At 37.6% G+C, this 13,607-nt stretch overlaps 1 protein-coding gene across 20 annotated transcripts in view; it reads left to right on the forward strand.

Moving 5' to 3' along the window:
- Picalm (phosphatidylinositol binding clathrin assembly protein) overlaps nucleotides 1-13,607 on the forward strand; it is a 94,954-nt gene that overhangs the window by 33,679 nt on the left and 47,668 nt on the right. For all 20 annotated transcript variants that reach the window (XM_036186315.1, XM_036186331.1, XM_036186323.1 and 17 more), the window contains exons 2-3: nucleotides 4,670-4,812; nucleotides 11,657-11,732. In XM_036186315.1, the coding sequence (XP_036042208.1) occupies nucleotides 4,670-4,812; nucleotides 11,657-11,732 (219 nt within the window). The remainder of the gene's footprint in view (nucleotides 1-4,669; nucleotides 4,813-11,656; nucleotides 11,733-13,607) is intronic.

A 13,607-nucleotide genomic window follows, 5' to 3' on the forward strand; every position in this document is an offset into this window, starting at 1 on the left:
AATTCTCATCATCTGAACCTACATGCTGCTTTGTTGTTGTTTTTAGTTTTTGAGTGTAGGGGTTTGGAAATTGTTAATGAAATGTTGATGAAGGACTTCAGTTTTTATATTCTTGAAGTAAATTTTCACATTTGACATGCACGTCAACTTTTGTTATAGAGTTTTTGTTTTCAAGAAATACATCTCCTGGGACTGTGCATGGTTGACAGATGTCTTTAATTCCAGCACTTCCCGACAGAGGAAGGTGGGTTTCTGGGAGTTGGAGGTCTGCTTGATTTACCTAGGAAGTTCCAGACCAGGCAGGGATACACAGTAAGATCCTGTCTAAACACACACACCCCACACCAGACCACCACCACCACCACCACCACCACCACCACTCAGTGAATCCTGGATTCAGAGTGGGACAAGTAATAGCCATTGAAATTCTCAAAAATAAGAGTTTTGTTAGAAAGTTTGCTTTTGATTAGTTACTGGTGGGAAAAGCATTTTCCTTTCAGAATTGGTGCCATTAGGTGGAAATTTCATAGAGGAAGAGTTACCTGTGTGAAGAGAGTGACTGGCTGAATTAAGGAACTGTGGAGAAATACAGTAGTTTATACAGTTCCTCACCTTAAAAATAGTTATATCACTTTAGTTTTGCATTTGGTCTGTTGTGATATATAATCTTATCATGAATTCTTACTTCATTTTTCTTGTTTTGTTTTATGTGAAATATTACCTTGCAGCCTCTGGTGTTCTTTCCATGTGATTGCTTCTAAGCTAAGCAGATTTCATAAGGGTTATAGTGAAAATTTGTTAGATGTCCTTTACCTTGAAATTTGAAAATTGTACATTATGGGTTTGGGTTTTTTTTTTTTCAACTTTTTGACAAGATCAAGTAGCTGTAACCTGTTGGTTTAATATAACTAAGAAACACTGTTTTGGGTGGATGGATTCATCATGTTTCCTTCCTTCCTTTTTCTCTCATATTGCCTATCTTCCTCTTTTCCCCCTTTCTCTTTGCCTGTTTTTTTTGTTGTTGTTGTTGTTTGTTTTTTGAGATAGGGTCTCACACTAGCTCAGACTGGCCTTAACATCTCTATGTAGCCAGCCTTGATCTTGTGACAGCCCTCCTGCCTGGACTACTGTGCCCAGTTAGTTAAAGTTTCTTAAAGTTAAACATATATCCAGGGTATGCCTGTAATTCCCAGTGCTTAGGAGACAGGCAGGAAGTTGGAGGCCAGCCTGATCTACATGGAATGTCAGGTGAACATGGGCCAGATAAGTACACTTTCAAAAAAGAAAGTGTACAAATACATACCAAGATGAGTTTTTTCTTTTTTTTTAAGAAATATGAGTGACTGTTTATGCATGACATTGTTTCAGGCCTCTAGGGAAATAGTGGAGCACAAAGCAACTCTTTCCACACAAAAATGAAGAATTTAGAGATAGTCATTAAACAAATTAAGATGAGTTAAGTAGTAAGAAGTGTATAGTAGAGTAGGTAGTGATGGCATGGAGTTACAAAAGTGCCGTAAGTATTTGTTAAGATGAATTAACAAAGAAGTTTATCTGATAAATGTGACAATTTCAGCAAAAATTTATAGAAAGAACGTGAAAAAGCAAGTATCTGGGAGAAGGGCATCCTTCATTATTGGCAGTCTTAGTTGTGGTGGGGGTATTGGTTGTGCTTTGCAGAATAGTTCATCTCCCCCTTTGATAATCATGCTAGCAGCATTCCTCAGACATTGTGGTAACTCCCTTCCCAATTTCAAATTCAAGATTCAGAGTCTCCACACTGAGATAAAAAGAGGTAGACTTTTCCGAGGTTTAGGAGATGGGATGAGAAAGCTTGACTTACTGATGTGTAGAATGTATATCTCTATTAACAGACGCAGAGAGAAGAGGTAGGAGGAATACTTTTGGGCAGTTGGATGACAGGTTTAACTCTGGAAAGAGAAAGATGCCCAAGGTGGGGCCGGGCGGCGGTGGTGCACAACTTTAATCCCAGCACTTGGGAGGCAGAGGCAGGTGGATCTCTGTGAGGCCAGCCTGGTCTACAGAGTGAGTTTCAGAACAGGTGCAAAGCTACACAGAGAAACCCTGTCTCAAAAAAAAAAAAAAGAAAGAAAGAAAGAAAAAAGAAAGATGCCCAAGGGGTTGGGGGAAATGGCTCAGTTGGTAAAGTGATTGCTGTACAAGTATGAAGATCTGAATTTGGATTCCCAGTACTCATGTAAATAGCTGGACATAGAGGCGGGCACCTTTTACCCTAATGATGGGGGAATACAGAGGCAGGTCGATGTCAAGCTTGCTGGCCAGCCAGTCAAGCTGAAACAGGTTCAGTGAGAGACCCTTTCTCAAAACATGTGGAAAGCAATGAATAAGACACCTGGCATTGATCTCTGGCCTATGCGTATGCCCACATCCATGTACATTGTATGCACTTGATCACATATCCACATGAACATATACATAAACCACATACAACACCAAACAAAAAAATAATGATATTTTGAGACAGTAGTTAATTCTATTTCAGAACTTGAATAGTTAATAGTTTTTCAAGGTAGCTTCTGGAAGGATATAGAAGAAAAATCTAAGGATATAAAGCTAAATGGGAGGGAGGGGGTGGGGACAGAAATTTAGTTTCTTAAAGCTAAGAATCAGGTCAGACCAGAGTCAGGTGTCATAGGAGGCTGAAGCAGGAGAATCATGAGTAGAACCAGCCTGACTAGATAGAGAGACTCATTCTTTAAACAAGGACGTGAGCAGTTCTAGGTAGTCGTTGGCCCAGCAGATTATGTTTGGAATAAAGCAAGCATTAGGCATTAAGTGCTATAGAACAAGTGTAAATAGTATGAAGGTTCAGAGAAGGCAGATTGGATTCCCTCATTTTTTTTAAAACTCTCAGAAGCCAGACCTTTCACACTTCAAGTTGAATTTACTGTTTTGTTTTTGTTAAAATTGATGAGAGTTGTTATAGCTTTTGTCATTCAGCTGTTCTGTAGGCCTTCTGTTTTACCGTGTGGGGCTTTGTTCTTCAAGCCATATTGGCTTTGGGTAGCTACTTGAGTTGTTAGCAAATGTTACTAATTGAATCTACTAAAGCAAGCATTTTAAAGAATTGCAAGCAAATAACTATTCTTAGTTACATTGTCATTTCTTGCAAGCAATCAAGGCCAAGTTAGGTCATCTGAATTCGTGTTGAGTCATTTTCCATTAAGCAGTTAAAGTGAACAATTAATCAGTCATTAATAGGGTGAATTATTAATCAGTCAGGGGTAGTTATAACAACGTTATTATAATAGGTATAGCTGACATATTGGTACATCATATTTGATACACATTTTAAAAGTAAAACATATCATGTCTGACTCTACCTTTCCGTTCTCTAGAATGGGTCTTAGTTTGTATTTCCTATATTGAATTTGCCACTAAAAATTTTAAAGCAGATTGTAAGTAAAACTCTGAGGTCCAGTAAGAATTTTATTTTTTTCCATTTTGGGTACTCAAGCAGCTGTGTGCTAGACTATTTTATAATAATGATTTTGCATTTGAAATAAATCAAATTGGAACTTAGGCCAGACCATGGTAGCACATGCTTAATCTCAGCACTTAGGCAGTTGAGTTCTCGGAGGCCAGGGCTGGTCTACTTAATGAATTCCAGGATTCCAGTGCTACCTGGAGAGACCCTGCCTCATACAAGCAAACAAATAAATAGTGGATAGAAAGACCCTGCCTCAAATAAGTAAATAAATAAAATAAAAATAAAATTGGAACTTTAGCAGTATGAATTATTTTTAATTTGGAGACTTGAATGCTTTCAGTTTTTGTCAGAATTAGCTACCCGATAAGAATGACTACCTGAGTTAACTCAGTAGGATTGAGGGGGGACAAGAATGAGCCATAGTTTACATAAACTACGATTTCTTCTGTCAACAGACATGACTCTAGTCCTTTCCTGCTAGTACAGACAGCACCATAGAGCAGACACTTGTACAGGTAGCCAGCCTTCTTCCTGCTCAAGCTTCTAGATATGTGATTTCTTTTAATAGATTTTTTAAAAAAGAAAAAAAACATACAGATTTAACTCTAAAGGGGTGAATATAGCCAGAATTGTAATGTTGAAAGTTATAGGTAGTAAGGCTGCAGTAACTCCTTAGGGTTCCATAGCAGTTCCTTTTAAGATGAATAAGGCCTCTGATGCTGAATAACACCTAAAGGAGCTGACTTAATATTCTGATACTGATCATTTATGTAAGACTAATGAGTACTACTCTGATTTACTCTCTATCAATTTATTTATTACCAGTTAATTGTATTGTGTATATGGGCAAATGTGCATGCTACATCAGATTGAACGTGTGTGTGTGTGTGTGTGTGTGTGTGTGTGTGTGTGTGTGTGTGTGTGTAGGTAGGTAGGTAGGTAGGTAGGTAGGTAGGTAGGTATGTTGGTTGGTCGGTCCAGCTCCCTTACACTCTTTGGGTCCTGGGTTTTGAACTTGGCTTATCAGGCTTGCTAACAAGTGCCCTTACCTGCTGAGCCATCTTGCCAGCCCTCCTGAAAGAATTTTAAGTTTGTCCAAACTGTTGTTCCATTTTGTTAGATTTTTTTTATACTTGTTACTGTACTAGCAGTACATCAAAACAAGAGAATAAATTAACTTTTTTTTTTTAATTACAGACCTAATTCAGTGTACAAATGAGATGAATGTGAACATCCCACAGTTGGCAGACAGTTTATTTGAAAGAACTACTAACAGTAGTTGGGTGGTGGTCTTCAAATCACTCATTACAACTCATCATTTGATGGTGTATGGAAATGAGGTAAGAAGAACTGTTTTAAAAAAGTATTTTATTTATTATTGTGTGGGGTGGGAGGTTGGGCTTCAGGGGTCAAACTCAAGTCATCAGGCTTGCAGGGCATCCACGTTTACTCGCTGAGACATCTTGCCAGCCCACGAAAAACTTTAAGTATGTCAAAAACTGACAAGTATATTGATGTGACTACTGAATAACTTGCTTTGCTCATTGAAACTTTGATGATTACTCCTGCAGCTGAATGTAGATAAAAAGAGCAAGTTGTATGGCCAAAAATAAAAATCTTAGATCCTGCAACTTGAAGAAAAATGGTGAATAATCTAGAAAGTAGAACATAGGTCAGGGCACACAGGGCTTCGATAATGAAATGAAGAAGCAAAGATAATTCCAAGCATTAGGTTCCATAAGCATCACTGGTTTTTTCAGTTGTCATTTATAAACTGTATGTCCATATCTACCTGATTATTATTATTGTCATCATCACCATCATCATCATTATTATTACCATTACCCCTTGAGTTACTGTCTGACTGCATGTGGTTGTCTTTGGAAATACTTACTGAGGGATTATGCTGTTGAGTACTAAAGTGATGTTTTGCTGAGAGAGAATGATAAAGAATGTCTTCATCATAGAGGGGTTCCTGGTGCCTATGCTGCTCAGAAGGATAAACCAGTAGGACCTACATAGAGGCCTTGATGGATTTTCTGTCTGGAAAGAATCATCTTGTTTTCCATGACAGCCTATCAATCACTGTTTGGTTCTTAACCTTGAATGGGTTTCTCAGCTGCTCTATTTATTTGTGACATTACATTTAATGAAGCTGTTGTGGAATACTTAAATGAAACTAGATAAATCTATAGTAGTAATTTGGAAAGAAAAAGATGCATGCCAAGATAGTTAGTTCTCAAGGGGATGAGAAGGCTTTCTTATCCTGTTAGGTTTCTGAACATCATGGTTTTCTGACATCAGGGCAAACTCTGCTCTTCTTTGACAAATACCAATTCAGCATTACTAAAGTCCAGAATTAAAGAGGAATTTTCCTGCAGCTCTATTATTCCAACAAATCTTAATTCCTGGCACATTTTTGTATTCCCTTCTGGTTTTTTGTTTGTTTGTTTTGTTTTTGTTTTTTGAGACAGGGTTTCTCTGTGTAGTTATGGTGCCTGTCTTGGAGCTCACTCTGTAGACCAGGTTAGCCTCTAACTCACAGAGATTCACCTGGCTCTGCCTCCCGAGTGCTGGGATTAAAGACATGCACCACTGCCTCCCAGCCTTCCATTCTGGTTCTTGTCTGGAAGTGTTTTTTTTTTGTTTGTTTGTTTGTTTTTTTGTTGTTGTTGTTTGTAGCAGTAATCATATTCTGGATACAAAACTGTATTTGGCTTGTTTGTGTGTTCCACTTATTTTAAGTATCACCATGTTCTGTATTGTTTATCATCGTCAAATAGTTTTATATTCCACTTTTTTCTTTTTTTAATATTTTTATTTTATAAGCATTGGTAATTTACCTGCATGTATGTCCGTGTGAGGGTGACAGGTCCCCTAGAACTGGAGTTACAGTTGTAACTGCCATGTGAGTTCTAGAAGTGGAACCTGAATCCTCGGGAAGAGCAGCCGATGCTCTTAACAGCTGAGCCATCATCTCTCCAGCCACCCACCATCCCTTTTTTCCTCTGGAACCCTCTTTGTAGACCAGGCTTCTCTATAGACCAAACTGGCCTTGAACTCAGAGATCCACCTGCATCTGCCTCCTGAGTGCACCACCTCTACTTATAAAATTGTGTGTGTGTGTGTGTGGTTTTTTTTTTTTTTTTCAGTTTTCTTAATATCCATACTGGAAATTGAGCATCATATTGAGATTTGTTTGTAGTTTTTAAAAATGGCTTTTGCAGGTGCTGCCTAAAATGTGTACGAGGCAATCATGCAGCAACTGTTAAGGACATGTGTTACCCAGTTGCTTTTAAACTCATTTCAGCCACTTCATAGAGCTGATTGAAGTGTTAGGGTATGCTAGCTTAAATGTAACTCAAAACATTTTGGCCTCAACTACAATGGTAGTTTCTACTTTTAACACTATGTGTTTGCTTAAGGGTATTCATTCTGAAGAATTTCAGGAGCCACAGATAAAACCAGCTCTAATACCAGGCAAAAAGGCAGAGTATCAGTGTTTTCAGATGTTGTAAATGAGGCAGTGGTACTGCAAACCAGTGTTGATACAAAGGAAAATAGAAAGTTGACTGCTATTTTTAACAGTTGGCCAACAGATAGGCGAAAGAGCATTTCACTGTGCTTTGTACGTAAACTCCTGTTTACTTCCCCAAAGCAGCTAAGTGTGCGCCTTGCTTTGCTTCTCCCAACTCTCCCCCTGCACTCTTCTTCCTCTTTTTTTCTTCCCAGCTCAGGTTTATCCACTGGCAACTCTGTAGCCTGTTACAAGGTGAACATAGGGTTCCTTTATGCTGTGCTTATGGGAATACCATAGAATGGTAGATCTTATCAGGGAAGGAAATAATGTTTCACCCTAGAACATTTGTTTACAACTAGAAGAGATCTGCTATTACCTGGTAGGTAGAGGTCATGGCTGTTTCTTGTAATAGATAGGATATAATCGAGGGATGATCTGTCCCAATTGCCACTAGTGTTAAGGTAGAGAAACCTGGACACAGAAAGAAAAATCTCTAAAGGTTGATTCTGTGTCAGGGTCGTCTTAACATGGGATAGCTAGGAACTCCTATCTTCTTTTATGCATAATAGCTAAGTGGCTTGAACAAGTCATTTCTGTCTGCTTTACATTTCTTGTCAGTATTATGAAAATACCAGAATGAATAAGTAAAATTAACCTAGACTTCTTAAACTTTTCTACTCATGACTCCCCTTTGCCCAAGAGAGTTTTATGTGATCTCAAGTATATGGGTATATAAAATATGTATATTAGGTTTAGTGGAATGGCTTAGTGGGTTAAGGCACTTGCTACAAGCTTAGCCCCCTGAATTGTATCCCCAGACCTCACATTTTAGGAGGAGAGAATAACTGCATAAAGTTGTCTTCTTACCCCCACAAGTGGGCTGTGGTATGAGTATACACATACACACAAAATGTAAAAAAAGAAATTAGGTATACAGATCCTATACTTTATACTGACAATATACATTATATTGATAACGAAGTATAAAGTATATTTTAAACAATTTTATACAAAATGTTATCATTCATTAAAATACACTAGTTGTATGTTAGTGGCGTAAATATGATTTTTTATATTTACGTAAAGAATTAAATTTGGGGGCTAGTAAGCTCAGCAGGTGAAAGTGTCAAGCTTGAAAGCCTGAGTCAGTACATGGTGTGTACATGGTGGAAGGAGAGAGCCCATTCCTGCAAGCTGTCCTCCTCTGACTCTCCTCACGTGCACTGTGGCTTTCTGCCCGCCTCCCCACTCTACCCCCCACACATCTTGAACGCACAATAAATAAGGGAAGAAAGTTTAAAAAGTAAGTCTTGGATAAATATTTGATATTGCAGGACATAAACATCTTCAGAGTTTTATAGTTGATTGATACATTGATTTTAGAATCATCAATGTTGAGAAAACCACTTCTCATTATACATTTTACAAAATGGCAGAAGTATGCTTAGGGATGTCTCAGAAATTGTTAGAAAATTTTTCCTAATCTTAAACCAAAATTTAAAAATCATTTTAAAAATTACATGTATTTCTGTTTGTTTGCATGTGCACACATACACTATCACACATGTGTGGAGGTCAGAGGACAGTTTCAGAGAGTAATTTGTAGTCTCTGAGTCCTTTCACTGTAATCTCTGAGGATTGAACTCAGGTTATCTGGCTTGACAGCAAACACCTATACTTGGCTGGGTCATTTCAATGGCCTTTAATGGTTTTTTGTTTGAAACTCGAGTTAACAACTCAAACAAAAATTTTTAAAATTGAACATTCTGACACAGTGACATCTGAAGATGTATTCAGATGATATATGCTGAGAAATGACAGAAAATATTAATAGGTTTCTTTGTGGGAGCCCATTTTCAGATTCTTTGTGGCTTTACCCAGCAGGTCTGCATAGAGAGGATGATTGGATCATGGACCTTAGTGCAGGTGTCTGAGATGGTCTGCACTTGGCTGTGCTGGGGGGGAGGTCTTTTGCTCCACCCCTTTGTGTCTCTATTAATACCCTGGGGCAGAGACAGTCAGGGCTCATTGGAATAAGTTCCAGGCCCTCTCCAGGCTATCCTTTATTTTCTCTCTGTTTATCTCCGCACTATAAATCCTTCTATCTAATATTTCCTGCTGCTCACACCCAAGAAAACTCTGGGGAACTGTGGGGTTGGTGGGTCAACGCCCCACATTTCTTTTTCATAATTATATCATGATTGTAAAAGAGCAGAAAATTTTGTTGTGTATATGAGAAGTCACAGAAGTTCATGACACACAGTGGTCTCATCTGAGCGAGACGTTCAGGCAGCATTAGTTGGTGTCCGAAGGTGTGATGGCATGCACAGAGCAAAGTGTGTGTGTTATGTGTTCATAACCAAATGAGTGCTTCCAGAAACACTGGATTTAGTATGTTTTTTATTTTAAATTAATTTTGGTTCTTGCCTATTTAGAACCCTTTTCCTGTTGCCAGAATTTTCACCACTCCCATGTTCAGTTCTGTTACCCATATGCAGTCTTCCCTCAGTTTAAGAAAGAATATATTACAGTATAATAGGCTGTTGGTGACTAAAGTTTTTAGATAAAGGTTCCAAAAAAGGAAGTGTAGTGCTTTTAAACATTTTATTATGAAACATTTCAAGCATATTGAATCAGAAAGGCTGTTGTACTAATTGCTTATGTACCTATCAGGCAGCTTCAACATTACCAATATTTTGGCATTTTTGAAATGATAGTTTTAGGATGGTGAGTTCTGAACTACACCAAATGAGAAACTGAAGCCTTGCTATTTGTCAGATTGGTGGCATAATGCTTGAGTTACTAGGTTGCTTTTAGAGACATAAATTAAAACTTCATTAAAGCCATGAGATTTATTACTCCTTAAGACTTGTGTGAAATGTCTCGATATAAAATATATGTTATATTACAGTATGAAGGGAAGAAAAATTGTTAGGAAAGCCTGTAAAAATCAGTTATGATGTTTTTATGTTTTTAAAACAGGCTGTTTTCAGTATAAAGATGAAACATAGGTCTGATTTATAAATTGCTTTTCAAAATGCTTGCTTGTCAGTTTGTGGTGATGTCATATGAAGGTCACATAGGGTGACAGTGTAGTTGGTAGTAAGCTACATGTTTGAAAACTGGGGAGGGAAAGGAAACCTGAAGAAGTGAAATGAGAGACGTTCCCTTCTGTGTGTCTGGAGTTGTATTGAAGTACAGTTAGGGTAATGTACTATGGTCACTTTGGAGAACGTTTTAAGGGTTTTTTTGAAGAGATGTACTTTTATATAGATGCCAGCCTAATAGTCCAGCCTGAAGTATAATCTGACAGTGATTTGCATGTGGATACCAAATACAAAGATGGCAGTGTATTGTTAATAGAGAATTTTAGGAGGGACTAAATATCTATAAATGAATAGCTATGCAATTGTTGGAATACTAGGCTATTTATAGTAGATGTGTAGTAGTGGATCATTTTGTTGAGTTGCACATATTGAAAAAGAGTACTGTATGGTACTTTTGTAATTTAATGTTTAAAAGTGTTTTGTTTGTTTGAAACAAAGTCTTGCTGTGCATTCCTGGCTTACCTAGAACTCACTTTATATCATATCCTAGGCTATTCGAACTTGTGCCAGTATCCTGACTGTTGAATTGCATGTTTGTACACCATATCTGACTTACATTTTTGTTGTAGCCAGGGTTTGCATCAGATTCTTCATCCTATTTCCTTAGGCTCCTGAGTCTTAGGAGTGCATTACACTTAGCCTGTAAATTTCAAATATAGCATAAAATTGTATTAATGTGTACATACATAAATTGTCAGAAAGTGTAGAAACTGTGCTTGCTTCAACAATTTAGTCACCTTTGGTGAGAGATGGAGGAAATGAGATTAAAGAGCTGTGTTTTCAATGGAGTCCATGGTGTTGTGATTGTATCATTAACTCTGAAGTGAGTAGTTTAATGTGTTTTAACCTAGTCAGTGGAGAAGGAGGTCTCTTTAACATTGTCTTATGATTAGGAATATTTTGTTTTTTAAAAATCACAAAAATTGGGTCCTCCCAAAATGCAGCTATTGGAGCTAGAGAGATAGCTTGGTGAGTAAAGTGCTTATTGTGCAAAGATGAGGACCTGAGTTTGGATCCCCAGAGCCCAGTGCTTAAGATGAAGCTGTGTGAAATAATTGTTAAGGCTCTGACTAAAAATAAAAAAATAGAGCTGGTGAGACAGTTTGGTAGGCAAAGCCACTTGCTACCAAGTGTGAGGTTCTTTGTTCTCTAGAACTTGCATGGTGGAGGATGGAACTGACCCCTGGAGGTTGTCCTCTGACCTCCCTGTATGTGTCACGGCATGTCATACAAAACAAAATGAATAAATGAGTTTAAAAGTACAGAAATTATCTGGTTATTCTTAGGTGTCCTGCTATGCTATAGTAAAGACAAGGATTGATCGTGGTTTATAAGTGCTTAATTCATTTAATTATTTTGACTAGTATTGCAGGTGTGGTCACCAGGTTGTAATAAATGTCTGTACTGATGAAAACTATTATGTTTTTATGTTTATGTGAGGATGGGAAATTGAAATAAGCTCACTGAAATAGGTTAACCATCACTTTCCTCCTACTTTCAAATTAAAAGCTTATAAGATGGCAGTACCATAATTTTTTGTAATTGTTTGTTTTCCAGCGTTTCATTCAGTATTTGGCTTCAAGAAACACATTGTTTAACTTAAGCAATTTTTTGGATAAAAGTGGATTGCAAGGTAAAGACTTTTTTTTTTTTTCTGAAAAACCAAGAGTAACCCCATATAATGATTATTGCAGCATTTAACTATATTAACATACTGATGTTTCAAATCACATTTTAGTGAATGCCTTTTAATTTGAACTTAAGGTTGATGTTGTAGTTAGCACCTGAATCTCTGAGAGGCAGTGCAGAGTAGTTGCAAACATGGACTCTGGAGCTGCACTGCCAATGCTTTACCATTCAGAACTACATGGACTTGAGCAAGTTTACTTGAGCTCTGTGTTGCTGTCTGTAAAATTGGAAATGATGATAGTCACTGCTCAGTAGTTGTTATGTGACATAACTTAGTTAATAACTAACCCTAAAGTGCTTAGAATGCCGGGCACACTATATGAATATTTACCTTAACTGTTCTTGCTACTTTCTGGTTTTGTTTATTACAAGAAATATAGTTGACATTATACATTGTAGGGACAAAGTTGAGTATAGTGTTATTGACATTGATAACATGACTATTCCTTTTTATTTAACTTTAAAAGAGTTTTCATTGTCTATATTCAATATATGGTACTGTGTTACATAACAATACTTTTACACAAGTATAGATTTTGAGTTGAGCATGCCCACCTAATACCTCCTGTGCTTCTCTTAATAGTTCCTTTTTTTTCCACTTTGAATCTAGAACTTTACATTGCCATATTTGGTTATAACCATCTATGTCCGTTCTGTCTTAATGGGTCTGTTCTGTTGTCCAGAACTGGGACATTAATATTATAGACTGTCAGAGTGAGGAAGGACCACATAAAGGATGCTAACCTATTTGGTATATTAACAGTGAGGTTCAGTCTAGGAAGTATCTTCAGAGGTGAGACCTGTTCAGGGCTTGGAGAGGTGGAAGATATTCCTTAATCTAAGTTCACTTGTACAGATGTACAAGTTTTGAAAGATTTGTGATAGGAAAAATGAGTATGAACCGAATGTATGCATGACACATTGGAGAACATGTAGTGGTGGACAGCCCTCAAGAAGCTATTCAAAACCAAACAGAAGCCTTTGATGGGCTTAAATTTTATAATGTAGTAAGGAACCTGGGAAAGATTTTTGTAGGGGAGAAGAAAGTGTGTGCTGTAAGGACAGCAGCCCGAGGTTAAGTTGGGTCAGAGAGACTGATTTTTGAAGCCATTGAGACTGTTTAGTCATTGCCCTGTCCTATAGTGAGATAATGAGCCTAGACTATAGTCCTCACAGTGGCAAAATGAGTAGAACTTAGTGCATTTAGTTCAGTGCGTGTTTCCTTTTCCTAAATGCAAGTATGACTTAGCATGAACGGAAATACTGCTTATAATGTGTCTGCTTCCAGTGATTGTGGAATATAAATGCATAGGACCCAGTATTACAGAATTTAATTAATTAATATTATTTAACTTTAAAAGATTTATTTATTTATGTTATATGTGTATATATCTGCATATTTGGATGCACACACGGCTTCCAGAAGAAGGCAGAGGGCATCAGATCCCATGGAACTGGAGTTGGAGGTGATTGTGAGTGCTAGGAACTCTGGTCCTTTGTAAGAACAGCAAGAGAGCTTAACCTTTGAGCCATCTCTCCTGCCCCTCATTCACTTTATTTTAATAAGAGGAGCATACTAAGGGGGGAAATAGCAATACTCCCTTTTATGTAATATTAAGTTTTGGTTTCTTTAAGGTTTTTTTTTTTGTTTGTTTGTTTTGAGACAAGGTTTCTCTGTGTAGTTTTGGTCCCTGTCCTGGATCTCACTCTCTAGACCAGGCTGGCCTCGAACTCACAGAGATCCACCTGACTCTGCCTCCTGAGTCCTGGGATTAAAGGTGTGCACCACTGCTGCCTGGTACTTGCGGATCGTTGTATT

The sequence above is a fragment of the Onychomys torridus genome, chromosome 1, assembly GCF_903995425.1.
Source record: "Onychomys torridus chromosome 1, mOncTor1.1, whole genome shotgun sequence".
Classification (NCBI taxonomy): domain Eukaryota; kingdom Metazoa; phylum Chordata; class Mammalia; order Rodentia; family Cricetidae; genus Onychomys; species Onychomys torridus.